Below are 13,756 nucleotides of genomic sequence, written 5' to 3' on the forward strand. Positions count from 1 at the left end.
TCAAAAACATTAAAACAAACACTAATTGAATGACTGATTCACTCCTACATTGACTATACATTGACTGCCATTTCATTCATTACAATATCCGATTGAATACCACTTTATTTTATACACTAATTACGTCTCTTTAATCATAATATTTAACTAATATATAAATTAGTCAATAAATATATTATTTAAAAAAACATTTAATATTTAATGAAAAAGTGTATAAATTACATAATATTATATATTATTTACAATTATATACAACTGTTTTAAATGTATTGATATCTAAGCGGTTGGCATCCAATTGCTGGCATCTTCAGGGACTAGATGTCCGGTAACAAGTAGTACAATGTCGACAATCCACCAAATGCCAACCCCACCCAATGTCAATAGTTTACCCACAGCTGTGCCCGTATGACCCAAACAGAAGCGATCCATTCCCAGGAAACCCAATAATAATGAGTATAATAAAGTGGTCACAAAATAATGACCGGTATATCTGAGATCAAAATTGCAATACAAATCAATTACAGGTATGAGATAACCATAGAAAAAATATCAGTTATTTTTATCGCTAACTTACTTAACACAAGGAAAGTTGGGTTTCATAAAATTTTTAGATCCAAAGCAGTCAATACCATCTAAAACAGTACAGTTTCGGGACGTAAACTGCATGTCTTCGTATTTTTGGGCCCCAAACTATATTACCGATAATATCATTATTAATATACAACACATAGTATATTATATCAATTATACATTACTTTAGTACATCCATAACCCATCACCTCTTTGGCAGTTTCGTTGCCCTTATGATCATATAGTGGATCACATTCCAAGAAATCCATAGGTCTTTCATTAATTAAATAAAAAATATCACAAAAATAAGTTAATTTGTAACCAATATATTGTAAGATAAAAAATACTAACAAATAACTGCAGGGAATGTATGGAGAGTGTGGACCATAGTTAACATCCGGACAAAAACCATCCGAAGAACACGACTCTTCACTTGTGTTTAGGTGACACTCAATCAAACCAATTATGGTATAAATTGATGACAACCACAACAACTTCATTATTTACCAAACGAGTCAAAAATACTTGAAATCAATACTAAAAATAAAATTATTAATAGTTTGCAAATATGATATAAAATTTTTAAAAAATTAAATCAATTATCAAATGGTTTTGTAAGCTTTAATACATAATAGTCATTAAATGTCTTATAATGACTATATATAATGTAATTAAAGCCAATTTATTGTACGCGAAATATTTGTTAAAATCTTTTAACTAATGGTTTTAAGTTATGCTTCACGTGTTAGGCAAGTGATCGGTGAAGACATGTGTTGAATGTTAGTATCAGTTACTTATGTCGGACACCGAGTTAATGGCCAGAACTGACACTCAAACACACCATTAATCGGGTATTTAATGGCATAATAGCTATCATCGGATAACTATAGGTTAGGTTAGAAGTGCTTAAAAGTTAAGCAAAACAAACAACACATGTCTTCGGCAGTCAACCGATCACTGAATGCATTCAAAAATATCATTGAATTACAGTTGAATGCAAAGTGTGTAACACTTGACTACACGTCATGTCTATAAAAACCAATGGTTTATCACTTTTTAATGATTAGTCAATACTTTACTTACAATTTAAATATATTGACCATTGCTTGCAGTTATTAATAGTCGTTATTATTAAATATACAGTAAATGCAATGCAATTCAATATTTTATATTCAATGTAAAGGTATTACTGTTTTTATAAATTAATAATATTATGAAAATTTCACACCAGATGTGGTGATTGTCAACAATAACAACAACTCATCAGTGATTGACTTATATTGTATTTCACTGTCTTTTATAATACATTATTGAAATAATATCATAAAGTTATTTGTAATTAAACTCATAATACATATGTAATAAAAATATTGATTAATCATTAAATGATATATTAATTGATTTTAAAGACAACATTATGGACATAACCAAGACTTTCAGTGATTGTCTGCAATCTATTATATCTACCAATAAAGCCATTCATGAGATGACATCCAACGACAATGTGACCAATAATGTGAAGAAATTGAAGTCGAGTTTAAATTCTAATAACATCTTCAGTAAAAATGCCAAAGATTTGGTCAAATCTATTACTGATATGAAGAAGTATTTACTCGACAATCGCAACGATTACATCAATATTTAGTAAGTTTTATAACTTTTATAACAATTAATAAGATTTGTATTTATCGTCTTAATTAAAACAGTAGTCCATTGCTATCATTGGCTTCAATGATGACCGACAAAGAGCGCGATGAGATCGACGAAGATGTGGAACAGTTCATCAAAATATGTAACGAAAAGGCAATCAAATGTCTCAGAAATGATGGTTTGTTTCTTAGCATTTGCTATCAATTTAAACGATAAGAAATTTATTAAATTATAATTATTTTATTCAATATTTTAGTGAAGAGAGGAGTGAAAAATCAATTAAGTAATCACCAAAACATTGTCATAGATTTGATTGAAAAATATCTTAAAAGTGTTTGTGATATTCATAGCCAACAAAAGGCTATAAGAATTAAGAGAGCCGTCGAAAAACAAAGACTCTTACGATTAGGTTATATAATCACTAATAAGTCGACAGAAAATATTGTTAAACAGGATTTGAATTCTTCCGATAATAAAGAAAATTTTACTCCAAATGAAGTAATAAATGATAGTTTAAATGATATTGAAATTAAAAGTGAAATACCTATTGAATCCAATCAATTGAACAATAATGAAGATACATATCAACAGTTAGAACTAAGTAAACACGAACTTCAGGTGTTTGAAGAAGAGAATCAACATTTATATGAAGATATGAATAGTTTGAGTTCTGAAGTGAAAGACATTGAGATGAAAGTCGTGGAAATAGCACGTCTTCAAGAGATATTCACTGATAATGTTCTTAAACAAGAAGTTGATTTAAACAAAGTCAGTGATGTAACCATTTCGTCGACCGAAAACATAAGAGAAGGTAATCAACAATTACGCGAAGCTATGAAGAAAAACGCAGGTTTTCGGGTTTGGATACTCTTCTTCATAACGACACTCGCCTTTACAATACTTTTCCTCGACTGGTATAATGATTGAAAGACAACTGTATTCATCAAATTATAAATATAATGTAAAAAATCAAATGTTAGTTTATTATAATTTATTAGATTTTTAAATTAGGGTAATATAAAAGTGTATATTATTATAATAATTTAATAATTTTTTATATAAATGATAATTTATTAATTGATGACTCCAAAGCTACATAAGCACATAACGGATCAAACGATAATGAATATACAGGACTGTTATTATTGCCGACATAATACATTTGAATGCATTTATTTGGATAACGTTTATCCCAAAGTCTGGTCAGACCATATCTAGCTGTTCCCGTCATTATTGTATATAAGTGATCGGATGACATGCAATAAACAACTGAATCGTGTGGATCTTCAAAGTTGTTAACACTATAAAAAAGTGATGATTAAAATTTTAAAAATTTATTATACAAATACAGTATTACTTATACATATTCAAAATTATGACACTATTATTATTACCATCGATTTGTTGCTCTTGTATCCCATAAACGTACAAAACTATCGTAACCACAGCTTAACACTTGAGTGTTTGACTCCCAGAAAGCGTGTAAAACTCCGGCTCCTCTTTGATGAGTTGTTCCGAATTGATTCAACAATTGTCCGCTTTGTATATCATATTGTATTAAAGGTTGCATTGGTCCACAACCGGCTGAACCAACTATAAAGCTATCACTTAACTCATTGGTAGCTACTGTCCAAATCCTATCGTTAACTAAAATAGTATTTTCGTAATTTAAATATACATCAGATCTAAAATTGTTGTCAATTATAGACCACAGCTTAATATGTTTATCTTTAGATCCGCTTATAATTAATCTGTTTTTATAAGAGTCAACTGAATTAATATCATTTAAATGAAGATTATTTTCATAATAAATAGATTTTCCGCTATATTTATCCCAAATAGCAATACAACCCCTACGACCACCAGATATAACTAAATCATTGGTAACAACGAAACGGCAAATATCTTGAGTGGCAGACATCAGCTTTTGGACAAACCGTTTATAAACACAATAGTTATTTGACTTTCTTTTGTATCGCAATATTATGTTTCCTTTAGTCAACCACAAGAAGTCTTTCTCTAAGCAAATCCACGGAAGATATCTATGAAATGAGTCATAAAATGAGTATTAAATCTAATTTATGGACAAACAGTTCATACATTGTTATCGTGTATGCAATCAAACGTACAGTTTATGTCAATTAAAAGTTTAAATTTTAGTAATTATGTAATGATTTAGCCGTTATTTATATAAATTACATAATATAAGGTAAATGTATCCTAAGTTACCTTAATTAACGTAAAGTTAAATCAACACAATATAACTCAAATTTAAACTTTTAATTTGCATTATATGTATAAATCAATTATATTTTTGACAAAATATTAATTGGTCTTAAAATTAATTTACAAATATCTATTGAGTATATTATATAAAATTAGATTATTTGTATGTTTTATGTTATTATCAAAATATTTATTAATAATAAACAACAATATATTGGCCATAAACTAAACATTTGATCCAAAGATATATATTTATAGATATTTAATAAAAATGTTAAAACAAATGTATAAAAACCTTGTTTTGTGTCTAATAATGACTTTTTCTTTATAGACACCATTAATCCAATTATGAGATACTCTGCACTTCTCGAGTGTTGATAATACACATGAAGACCGACATATTATTTGTGGTGACAATTGGTTTGTAACCAAAGATCGCAAACTCTTGTGCAGCCAAACATAGGGATCAGTTATAACCAAACGATATAACTTAAGTGAACAACAACTCAATGATAATAAACACTTGATATCACAATAACTGAATATAACATATAAGATATCAGAGGGAAGTGTCTCTAAAGTGACACTCTTGTGGTCACAATTGTCACCTAAAGTGTCATTCATGTCATCAATTGATTGAATAATCAAAACATTACATCACTTGTTGTTAATTCATATTCAAACACATGATCTAAACGTTGTCTATAATGACATCTAATGAGAAATATATTCATTATTAGTATTAATATACTGTACTGTAATAAATGGTAATAACTTTTTTAATTAATAACTAATATTATTAATACATTTTTATACAAATGCATTAAATTTAACATAAAATTTGATTATATATTTAAAATCAATAACAAAATCAATTGTAAATGTATTGCAATTTAACTGAAAGTTTCATTTATTTAAAGCATTTACGACTCGACAGATGTCTCTATCGATTGCATTGCAATTGATTTGACGGTTAAGTCATTAGACGTAATGTTTGGCGCTTTTAATAAATATTTGGTTTGAATTGATATCTCATTCATTCAATAATTATTATTGCATTCAATATTAAAGTCATTTTATTTAAATTGATTTCAACTAAATGACAACATTTTATTAAAAATTTTATTATTATTATTATTACAAGATTATCACCAAATGGATCACTTGACTCTCGGACAAGAGAATGACATGTTGTCGATGGTGTCGACCAGTGGACAGCCGCTTAAGGCATCGCTTCAATCACAGACGCAAAGTTCAGGTCAGTTGTCAATGATATGCCTTAAGACATGAAATAATTATTTTATATCATTTGTATTCAACACAGACCTCAAAGCACTGAAGACACCGGCAATCAAAGGCAAAGGCCTTACATTTACCAAAACATCGGCTTTGAAATCGTCGCGAAAAGCTTTCGGAAATGTTAGTAATGTCTTGCGTTCAGAAATAAAACCATCCGTTGGCGGACTTAATGAAAACAAAAATCACTCGAAGACAGTAAAGAAAGACAACACAAAACAGGCCAACAATGAGATGAGTGATGTCGGCGGTCATCAAAAACAAGACAATGTTGAACACACTTACTCTGAACCAATTGATTCCAAGTATTTGGATGACATCGAAGAGATGCATCCCATGAAAGAGGAGCTAATGTTAGATATCAATGATCCGCTCACTACTGACTTGTATGCCATCGACGATAAAGAGATTTTTGAGATGCAATTTGATAGCGATTTCGGAGATGAATTGCTCGACAACAAAGAGTTTGATTATAATCTTCTTTAAAATACTTTTATTTTGTCAAAAATTATAACTATTAACTAGTTTTTTCATTTACTAATTTTATTAACTTTTTTTAATTAAACCACTTTATAACAAATATTTAATAAATGTACTTTTAATAAGTTTAAATATATATTACATTACTATTGATTATTTAAATGTTATGTTTATAAGACATTTCCTTCCCAGACATCGATATTTTGTTTTACGGCTAACTTTTTCTTTTCTAATTTCAATAATATATAAATTACTACTACTTATGGGATGAATATACAGACCTTTAGCGTCGGCCAACTGTTTTCTTTCTCTGGCCCGTTGTTCGGGTGTTATTCTATCCCTGAGTCCTAGTGATTGTGTTACTAGCCTTCGGGCTAATGAAGCACTTGTTTGAGGCCTTTGTTTATATGGCTGTAAAAATTCTACAAATAACAGATTAGTTTAGTTTTAACTGTAATTTAAATGTAAATAACTAAATAACTACCGGAACTATTGCGTGCTTTAAGTTTTGATTCTTTAATAGCTTGAGAAAGAGGTCGTAATTTAATATTAGGATAACTAAATTTAAGGGCTTCAGTGGCTGTCCTGCCATTAGAAAACACAGCTAAGGCGTGAGTGTCGTCAACCCATTTAATATCAAAATCACGAGAACTAATAGTATATAGAAAAGCAATTATTAAGTATTTGTGAAAATAATTTTTACAAAAAACTCACTTAAATATAGAGATTGAGGTTATAATGTCCTGTGTCTTCACTTCAGAAGCAAAGTCATATACTTCGAGAACGTGCGGCAGTTCTGTGTCACCGATTTCAGGCTCTTTAGACTCAAAATTTAAGTAATCGATTCGTGATTTCTCAAGTTTTAAGTCTACTTTTTTATTACAAATCAAATCACTAACTTTATCAGCAAATTGTTGGTCAACACAATCGCCGTTATCGTCAAACATTGTATCCCAAGAATTATCTTCTTCTTCTTCTTCTTTTTTCGTTGTATTGTTTTCATTGGACTCTTTGGTATCAAATGATTCATTTTGAGTGTTATTAACTAATAATGGATGTGTTGTGTGCGTGACATTAGACTCAAGACTAGAGTCAGATATTTGCAGATCAATTAATGAGTTGATGTTTTGGCACATCATTTCTTCAGATGACTCATCCCTGTCAACAGTCTTGTCATCGCCACTACTATTATCAGTCTTGGCTTTCGGTGGGACATAAAATTTCATATCCGGTCGCCGAGACTTTCGGTCATTATATCTTTGCGATTGTTTGACAGGTTTGTGTGCTTTTGTTTGTTTATGTTTACCACTATTAGATGATTTGGTCATCGATTTGTCTTCAATTGTGTCCATTTGGTGCCCAAACTCAATGACTGCATTAAAGTAAAGAAGAGGTTGTCGTTGTCCTTCAAATCCGATGGAAACGGTTCCGAGTGTTTGACCGAAATATGTTTGTGTCAACTCATGAAACAAATAACGATATCGTCGTTCAATTGGTGGAAATACAAGAACACTGTCGACAATAGATAACAATTATCATTAAATGGTAATCATTTTGTCATTTGTCTTAATCAACCAAACCTTTGGACACTTCCTCTTCGTTCAAATGATTGAATTTCTTCGATAACTTTTTCAGCGAAATCCAAGTCCTTTGACGACAAATAACGAAAATTAATTGCTTTTAAATCCAGTTTTAACTATAAATTGATTTATTTGTCATAAAATATACATTAATTACTATTTTCATAAAATATCATAAAATGCTTTTCATAATTAATTGATAACAAAATGTTATTTAAATACTTATTATTAATAATAATATTATATTATTATTATTATTATATAACTTATGTTTAATATTATAATAAAATGATTACAAATACTCAACAAAATAACAAATGATTTGCACTTTTCATTGATTTCGTTACAAGTTTTTCATGCATTTTTAAAAACCCATTAATTTGTTAACACAAATAGTACAGTATATTACCGATAATTATGCATTAGTTAGTAATTAATTTATACTTTAAATAATTTAATTGAATATTCATTATTTATACACTATTGTATTGCAGTAGTTTTGTAGTTTATAATTAATATTAATTGATCAAATTTAGCCAAAATAATATTGAAAATAAAAAACTATCATTAATTAAAATATATWTTTTTAGTTACTGTATTTTATTACTGTATTTAGTTAGTATTTAGTTAATTAGTTACTGAATAATTAATTAGTAAATTCGGGAGAAGATAATAATATATTATTTATTTATTGTTTTAATTTATTTAATTGTTATTTACAGATACAATATTCAATTAAAAGTATCACAAGTTATGTAAACTGATGGGTTTTTGAAGCCTTTTAAGGAATTTGAATGGAGTTTTGTTTTCTAACTTTATGTTAAATACATTATAATTTATTATAATTATTTTCAAACCAACATATTACCATGCTACTTTAAATTTATGAAATTTCTAAACTTAAAATTTAAATACAAAATTAACGATCAATAACACAATGATCATACTGTTTGTCCCATTATTAATGGTAATCATATACATGTATATACCTTACATTGTAGATATGTATATATAATAAATGACAATTAACGGTAATCAAAATTTCCAATATTAGTACCGTATGTACCCATAGATCACCGGTATATACTATAATTGTATTATTAGGTAAAAAACTGTTTACTGTAATATATAATTAACATGTTTTTTGTTTTTTTAACTGTTTTAGTTATAAGAATATACAACTAACTTATACAGTATATACACTTAATATTAAAGTAACGATAATTAAATAAATTAAATTAACTCATAAAAATAAAATACTTAATTTTAATTGTATTAGTTAGTATTATTAATATTTAAATAATTAAATAATAATTGCCACTTTTTTTTATAAATCATACCATATATATGATATATATATGTATACGAAAAATTTAAAAATAATGTAAAATTTAGAAAATAAATAATATAAAGTATAAGACTAAACAAATACATTTAAAGTATGAATTATAATGAGTTCATTGAGAGTTGTTTGACTTTAAATGAGAAATTAACAAAAAATCAAATATTTAAAAAAAATTTAAAATTAGTATAAATTAGAAGCGATTTATGGGTTTCTGTTATTAGTCACTGAATTATAGTTAGTGTTTCCGGTGTTTGTGTGCATCTGTTCACCGTTTGGTTCAATAATAGCAATCTCTATCACTCTAAGACCTCTTTCGATGGGATCGGTTACGTAAAGATTTCTTGGTTTCCAAACCGTATCGTTTTGTTCGGCAATAAACGCTGAGATCTTTCGCAAACACTAAAAATAAAAGAAATGATTAGTTGAAAGCCTTAAATCAATTATTTAAATACCTTATCGTAATAAGTATCGCAACAAATGTACGTTAAATAAGCGGTAAAACAGGCAAAACAACTCTCAAGACATATGCGGCCACTCATTGTCTCCGCGTCGGCATAAATGCTGTTCAATGTGTCGATCAGGTATTCAAACGATTGTCTATCAATCTGTTCAATCAAATCAACAATCAATGTCTTTAATCACATCACTGTCTCTAATATCTTACGTATTCCTCTAATTCTTGCGGAAATTTCTTCTGAAACCTGACATCAGTTCCTTCGCCATAATCTCTTTGAATGAATACTTTGCGGACATTCGGTGAACTGATTTTTGTTTGGTCCGAATTAAGACATTTCTTTGAAGACATAATATAATACAAACCAATATATTATAATCTGATTAAACCATTCAATTGATAAATTATTTACCATTTCTTTGATATCATTCTTCGACATCTTTACCGACTAATAATAACCATTAAATGAGTTCACAAACAATATAAAGCATAACTTTATGTCATTTAATAATAAATAACATAATAATTGTGTTAATAATCATTTAAATTGTCATCAAAAGTGTTATTTTGATATCAAATGTAAATTCAATACTAAAAAAGCTATAAAAACAATGGTTTGTTATGAATCAAAATCACACTAAATGTACATTCGATTAATGTTATAGTTTTGAGTATTGATGTACAACTGTATTGTAAGTACAGTACATTATACTGTATAATACATTGTACTGTATAATAGAATAAACTTATTTGAAATTTGCTCACAATATGCAACTGTAGAAAATATATGATCATAACTGTAGTACAATATTGAGTTGCGATTTACTATTGAATGAATAGATTGTAAACATTTAATGCAATAATTGATTGTTTTGTTGATAATAACAATGACATCAAAACCATTGGATAATTCAAATCCAATCATTCATTTGCCATCACAGGAGAGACACATTACCGCTCAAGAAGAAGATGATCACATTGTCGATGAAATAGATGCGCGAGAAGTGTTTGATTTAATCCGTGGTATCAAAGATCCGGAACATCCGTTGACTTTGGAAGAGTTGAATGTAGTGTCAGAAGACAAGTGTGAGGTCGACATCAACACCAATGAGTGTCGCGTTTGGTTTACACCGACTATCAGTCATTGTTCAATGGCTACACTTATTGGTCTTTCAATACAAGTCAAACTGATCCGATCGCTTCCCGAACACTTCAAGATCGATGTGTCCATAACTCCGGGAACGCACGCAACCGAAGACGCAGTTAACAAACAGTTGGCCGACAAAGAGCGAGTCGCCGCCGCTCTCGAAAACCAACATTTGCTTGAAGTGGTCAACCAATGTCTCGTAGACTCACTTTAAACGCATTCAACGGAAATTAATAGTTTTTAATATTGAATATAAAATATTTTATCAATTTGTTGTCTTTGTGTTAAATATATAAAATTATTGTTATTATAAAGTTATTTATATTTATTAGTAATGGTATTAATAATATTAAAAATGATGTTATCTTTGTTATCATCTGCCGGGTTGTCCGACAAAAATCCACTGACATCGGGCTCTGACAGCACTTTTACGAACGAGTCGTTTCTTATCATTCAATGTTATCTTCAATCTCCTGATAACTTCATCTCTTAAACTATTTAAATCTGAATCATTAAAATTGTTGGCAATTAGTGCCAAACAGTTGAGTGCAGAGCGTCTCACTTTAAGGTATGAACTATTGATTGATAAATTGATACAATTATTTACAGTTGATTTAAGACTCGGTCCTAATATATCTTGATTTCCCTCAACTAATATTTGCAAAATGACATCAAGAGCTGCCAAATGACTCAATTCAGATGAATTACTATTACTTTTTTCTTCACTTATTGCCTCCAATATTATAGGCAAAAGTGTTTGACCGTTCACTTCATTTGTTAGCATTGCATTTAAAACAACATCTGTTTTTTAGATTATAAAAACAATTTTATAAAAAAACTGAAGAAATAATAATTAAATTGATAAAAATTATTAAAATTATATCAAACCATTTGAATTATTTTTAAAAAGTTGGCCTAAAATTTGGAAAAGAAGAGATTTTTCTGATTCAGTATACTGTCTGTCACTTTCAAACATTTTTTTGGTTAAACCATTGACGACCATTTGATTCAAACTTTCGTCAAAATTAAGACATTCAATCTAATAGTAAATTTATAATAAAATAATTTATTAATTTATATAATTTTCTTTAATTATAATTAATCTATGAATACAAACGAGAGCTAAAAGTCCCGAAAAGATTGTAGCAATCGATGGCTCACTGTCTTGAAGTCGATGACAATAAAATTGTATCAAATGTTGAACTAAAGTTAAATAAATAAAAATTAATTTCTTTATTAAAACCAATTGTTCTCTAAGTTATCAATTATACAGACTTTCATTTTGTGACAACAAGTCTTTGGGAAGGGATTTAATAATCACTGACAATATATTTAAACCCTTTAACCGTTCATTGATATCACTGTCCGTTATAAGTGGTCTGCAATTAATTATGAGTTATATTTAGTTAATTAAAATTCAATTTTTATTAGTATATAATTTTTATAATTAATTTTTATGATAATTACCCCAAATCTATGACTACTTTTTCAAGAGTTAACTCATTTGTTTGAATCACTTTAAAAGAAATGCAAAAAAATAAAACAATTATTATGTTATATATCATAAAAATATTATCAATTAATTCATACGTTGGCACACATTGTGGACATCGGATGAACTGATGGGTGATGTCTGAGTGATCAACAAATGCAACCAATTGTTGACATTTGAAGATATCAATGAAGACATAGCAATAGTTAATGAAGTGATGGTCAGTACTGAAGACAACTTAATATTAATAAAATAAACACAATTTTATCGCACATAACATCACGTGTTTTCAAAATGAATACAATTTAACCAATTATTATGATTAATGTTTTTTGTATTATATATCATATCTTTTTAATTATCAAATAATTAAAAATAAATTTATTTATTAATCATATCATTTAAAATAAAATTTATTATTTAGTCATACATATAGTTATTGACTCTAATAGTGATTGTATAAAGTAGTTAATTCATTGATAATTATAACGAGAGTACACTGTATTACATAACACAAACATTGATACAAACTATTGAATGCATTGAATGTTTGATTCATTGATTGTTGTCTTCATTTGAAAACTAATTGATTGATTCACTGGTTTGACATCCAATTGGTTGACATCGATGGCTACTTTGTTATCATTGCCATCCAGATTAAGAGGTAAATTAATGCTTAAATATATAGATTATAAAATTATTAATAGTTTTACATTTTAACGCAGAATTTTGTGTCTTCGGTGCCGAAACTGGCCAACGATTGATCGGTCGTAAAGTAGTCACATCGGAACAATTAGTACCGAAGAGGACAGTTATTTACTACAACCGGGCGACGGGAAATTTTCGGACCAATAGAGCGGTCACACAACGATTTTATCGGTTAAATTGGGGCGCTTGGATCAGACCACGAGCCGGAAGACATAAACACTTATGGCAAAAGCCTTATTGGATCAAATGGTGGGCTAAACAACACGTGTTTTGTTCTGATGAACACAACAAAATGTTGGATCAAATGGTTGATTCATATTACAAGCGGCCAACATATTTAAGTGGACCGACTGGTGACGACCCATACGAACCGTACCATAAAAGACATAACTTTGCTTTTGTTCCGTTGGGTAGGAATAGTGTGTCCACCAGTTATATCAACACATTATATGAATACAAAAATGATAATTAAATCACTTCTTCATACTGTAGTAATTATATTCACATTATTATAATATTTAATATCTATTACCCGTTAATTCTATTGAATAACAAATCTTTTTAAAAATATTACCGCAATTATTATTATTATTATTTAGTTGTAATAAAAATTAAATATACATTTTGTGATTAATCTTAATAAATAAAATTTAATGAAGTTTTAGAGTATATTAAGTTATATATATATATATATATATATATATATTTATACCAAGGTATTATACAGTATAATAAATATAAGATACAGTTATTTATTAATAAGTGTATAAACACATAAAAAGTTTGAGTAATTGGTCGCAAATGCTTT

At 28.3% G+C, this 13,756-nt stretch overlaps 9 protein-coding genes across 10 annotated transcripts; 4 read left to right on the forward strand and 5 right to left on the reverse strand.

Moving 5' to 3' along the window:
• Positions 1-221: 221 nt before the first annotated feature.
• LOC128964806 (TM2 domain-containing protein 2-like) lies at positions 222-1,711 on the reverse strand. Of its 2 annotated transcripts, none has more exons than XM_054311444.1 (5): positions 1,654-1,711; positions 922-1,107; positions 756-843; positions 575-690; positions 222-490 (listed from the first exon to the last, which is right to left on the reverse strand). In XM_054311444.1, the coding sequence occupies exons 2-5, from the start codon at positions 1,068-1,070 to the stop codon at positions 277-279; spliced, it is 567 nt and encodes a 188-aa protein (XP_054167419.1). In that variant the 5' UTR covers positions 1,071-1,107; positions 1,654-1,711; the 3' UTR covers positions 222-276. The 2 variants fall into 2 exon arrangements, with proteins under 2 accessions (XP_054167419.1, XP_054167420.1); XM_054311445.1 differs by lacking the exon at positions 1,654-1,711 and adding an exon at positions 1,559-1,622.
• Positions 1,712-1,920: 209 nt separating this feature from the next.
• LOC128964803 (syntaxin-18-like) lies at positions 1,921-3,161 on the forward strand. Its single transcript, XM_054311440.1, has 3 exons — positions 1,921-2,214; positions 2,277-2,398; positions 2,477-3,161. The coding sequence occupies exons 1-3, from the start codon at positions 1,988-1,990 to the stop codon at positions 3,145-3,147; spliced, it is 1,020 nt and encodes a 339-aa protein (XP_054167415.1). The 5' UTR covers positions 1,921-1,987; the 3' UTR covers positions 3,148-3,161.
• A 106-nt stretch (positions 3,162-3,267) lies between these two features.
• Positions 3,268-5,126, reverse strand: LOC128964800 (F-box/WD repeat-containing protein 4-like). Its single transcript, XM_054311439.1, has 3 exons — positions 4,742-5,126; positions 3,615-4,262; positions 3,268-3,521 (listed from the first exon to the last, which is right to left on the reverse strand). The coding sequence occupies exons 1-3, from the start codon at positions 5,068-5,070 to the stop codon at positions 3,275-3,277; spliced, it is 1,224 nt and encodes a 407-aa protein (XP_054167414.1). The 5' UTR covers positions 5,071-5,126; the 3' UTR covers positions 3,268-3,274.
• Positions 5,127-5,448: 322 nt separating this feature from the next.
• On the forward strand, positions 5,449-6,282 carry LOC128964807 (uncharacterized). The gene is made up of 2 exons (XM_054311446.1): positions 5,449-5,704; positions 5,771-6,282. Exons 1-2 carry the CDS (start codon positions 5,602-5,604, stop codon positions 6,226-6,228), a joined length of 561 nt encoding a protein of 186 aa, XP_054167421.1. The 5' UTR covers positions 5,449-5,601; the 3' UTR covers positions 6,229-6,282.
• A 35-nt stretch (positions 6,283-6,317) lies between these two features.
• LOC128964804 (coiled-coil domain-containing protein R3HCC1L-like) lies at positions 6,318-7,953 on the reverse strand. The gene is made up of 5 exons (XM_054311441.1): positions 7,803-7,953; positions 6,937-7,734; positions 6,707-6,873; positions 6,504-6,644; positions 6,318-6,451 (listed from the first exon to the last, which is right to left on the reverse strand). Exons 2-5 carry the CDS (start codon positions 7,572-7,574, stop codon positions 6,393-6,395), a joined length of 1,005 nt encoding a protein of 334 aa, XP_054167416.1. The 5' UTR covers positions 7,575-7,734; positions 7,803-7,953; the 3' UTR covers positions 6,318-6,392.
• A 1,312-nt stretch (positions 7,954-9,265) lies between these two features.
• On the reverse strand, positions 9,266-10,236 carry LOC128964808 (golgin subfamily A member 7-like). The gene is made up of 4 exons (XM_054311447.1): positions 10,014-10,236; positions 9,812-9,940; positions 9,600-9,752; positions 9,266-9,546 (listed from the first exon to the last, which is right to left on the reverse strand). The coding sequence occupies exons 1-4, from the start codon at positions 10,038-10,040 to the stop codon at positions 9,349-9,351; spliced, it is 507 nt and encodes a 168-aa protein (XP_054167422.1). The 5' UTR covers positions 10,041-10,236; the 3' UTR covers positions 9,266-9,348.
• Positions 10,237-10,350: 114 nt separating this feature from the next.
• LOC128964809 (cytosolic iron-sulfur assembly component 2B-like) lies at positions 10,351-11,024 on the forward strand. The gene has a single exon (XM_054311448.1). It carries the CDS (start codon positions 10,489-10,491, stop codon positions 10,960-10,962), a length of 474 nt encoding a protein of 157 aa, XP_054167423.1. The 5' UTR covers positions 10,351-10,488; the 3' UTR covers positions 10,963-11,024.
• An 18-nt stretch (positions 11,025-11,042) lies between these two features.
• On the reverse strand, positions 11,043-12,525 carry LOC128964805 (uncharacterized). Its single transcript, XM_054311442.1, has 6 exons — positions 12,339-12,525; positions 12,216-12,264; positions 12,024-12,127; positions 11,866-11,951; positions 11,637-11,787; positions 11,043-11,549 (listed from the first exon to the last, which is right to left on the reverse strand). The coding sequence occupies exons 1-6, from the start codon at positions 12,436-12,438 to the stop codon at positions 11,122-11,124; spliced, it is 918 nt and encodes a 305-aa protein (XP_054167417.1). The 5' UTR covers positions 12,439-12,525; the 3' UTR covers positions 11,043-11,121.
• Positions 12,526-12,731: 206 nt separating this feature from the next.
• LOC128964487 (39S ribosomal protein L35, mitochondrial-like) lies at positions 12,732-13,520 on the forward strand. Its single transcript, XM_054311091.1, has 2 exons — positions 12,732-12,904; positions 12,966-13,520. Exons 1-2 carry the CDS (start codon positions 12,868-12,870, stop codon positions 13,418-13,420), a joined length of 492 nt encoding a protein of 163 aa, XP_054167066.1. The 5' UTR covers positions 12,732-12,867; the 3' UTR covers positions 13,421-13,520.
• The last annotated feature ends 236 nt before the right edge of the window (positions 13,521-13,756 follow it).

Source organism: Oppia nitens, unplaced genomic scaffold, assembly GCF_028296485.1.
Source record: "Oppia nitens isolate AA-2021 unplaced genomic scaffold, nextdenovo-longstitch-racon4-pilon3 scaffold9_pilon_pilon_pilon, whole genome shotgun sequence".
Lineage (NCBI taxonomy): Eukaryota > Metazoa > Arthropoda > Arachnida > Sarcoptiformes > Oppiidae > Oppia > Oppia nitens.

What these genes read in the sequence shown, in the direction of transcription:
- LOC128964806 (XM_054311444.1), bottom strand. Translation starts at nt 1,070, where the DNA reads ATGAAGTTGTTGTGGTTGTCATCAATTTATACCATAATTGGTTTGATT. An exon ending in TACATTCCCTGCAGTTATTT is followed by an intron (nt 844 to 921) that starts GTTAGTATTTTT and finishes AATTAATGAAAG; the next exon opens with ACCTATGGATTTCTTGGAAT. An exon ending in TGGGTTATGGATGTACTAAA is followed by an intron (nt 691 to 755) that starts GTAATGTATAAT and finishes TCGGTAATATAG; the next exon opens with TTTGGGGCCCAAAAATACGA.
- LOC128964803 (XM_054311440.1), top strand. Translation starts at nt 1,988, where the DNA reads ATGGACATAACCAAGACTTTCAGTGATTGTCTGCAATCTATTATATCT. An exon ending in AACGATTACATCAATATTTA is followed by an intron (nt 2,215 to 2,276) that starts GTAAGTTTTATA and finishes TAATTAAAACAG; the next exon opens with TAGTCCATTGCTATCATTGG. An exon ending in CAAATGTCTCAGAAATGATG is followed by an intron (nt 2,399 to 2,476) that starts GTTTGTTTCTTA and finishes TCAATATTTTAG; the next exon opens with TGAAGAGAGGAGTGAAAAAT.
- LOC128964800 (XM_054311439.1), bottom strand. Translation starts at nt 5,070, where the DNA reads ATGAATGACACTTTAGGTGACAATTGTGACCACAAGAGTGTCACTTTA. An exon ending in ATTATTAGACACAAAACAAG is followed by an intron (nt 4,263 to 4,741) that starts GTTTTTATACAT and finishes CTCATTTCATAG; the next exon opens with ATATCTTCCGTGGATTTGCT. An exon ending in ACAAGAGCAACAAATCGATG is followed by an intron (nt 3,522 to 3,614) that starts GTAATAATAATA and finishes ACTTTTTTATAG; the next exon opens with TGTTAACAACTTTGAAGATC.
- LOC128964807 (XM_054311446.1), top strand. Translation starts at nt 5,602, where the DNA reads ATGGATCACTTGACTCTCGGACAAGAGAATGACATGTTGTCGATGGTG. An exon ending in ATCACAGACGCAAAGTTCAG is followed by an intron (nt 5,705 to 5,770) that starts GTCAGTTGTCAA and finishes TATTCAACACAG; the next exon opens with ACCTCAAAGCACTGAAGACA.
- LOC128964804 (XM_054311441.1), bottom strand. Translation starts at nt 7,574, where the DNA reads ATGGACACAATTGAAGACAAATCGATGACCAAATCATCTAATAGTGGT. An exon ending in ACCTCAATCTCTATATTTAA is followed by an intron (nt 6,874 to 6,936) that starts GTGAGTTTTTTG and finishes ATATACTATTAG; the next exon opens with TTCTCGTGATTTTGATATTA. An exon ending in ACAGTTGGCCGACGCTAAAG is followed by an intron (nt 6,452 to 6,503) that starts GTCTGTATATTC and finishes TATTGAAATTAG; the next exon opens with AAAAGAAAAAGTTAGCCGTA.
- LOC128964808 (XM_054311447.1), bottom strand. Translation starts at nt 10,040, where the DNA reads ATGTCGAAGAATGATATCAAAGAAATG. An exon ending in CGCAAGAATTAGAGGAATAC is followed by an intron (nt 9,753 to 9,811) that starts GTAAGATATTAG and finishes TTGATTGAACAG; the next exon opens with ATTGATAGACAATCGTTTGA. An exon ending in GCGATACTTATTACGATAAG is followed by an intron (nt 9,547 to 9,599) that starts GTATTTAAATAA and finishes TTTTATTTTTAG; the next exon opens with TGTTTGCGAAAGATCTCAGC.
- LOC128964809 (XM_054311448.1), top strand. Translation starts at nt 10,489, where the DNA reads ATGACATCAAAACCATTGGATAATTCAAATCCAATCATTCATTTGCCA.
- LOC128964805 (XM_054311442.1), bottom strand. Translation starts at nt 12,438, where the DNA reads ATGTCTTCATTGATATCTTCAAATGTCAACAATTGGTTGCATTTGTTG. An exon ending in CTTGTTGTCACAAAATGAAA is followed by an intron (nt 11,952 to 12,023) that starts GTCTGTATAATT and finishes ATTTAACTTTAG; the next exon opens with TTCAACATTTGATACAATTT. An exon ending in TTTCGGGACTTTTAGCTCTC is followed by an intron (nt 11,788 to 11,865) that starts GTTTGTATTCAT and finishes ATTTACTATTAG; the next exon opens with ATTGAATGTCTTAATTTTGA.
- LOC128964487 (XM_054311091.1), top strand. Translation starts at nt 12,868, where the DNA reads ATGGCTACTTTGTTATCATTGCCATCCAGATTAAGAG. An exon ending in ATTGCCATCCAGATTAAGAG is followed by an intron (nt 12,905 to 12,965) that starts GTAAATTAATGC and finishes ATTTTAACGCAG; the next exon opens with AATTTTGTGTCTTCGGTGCC.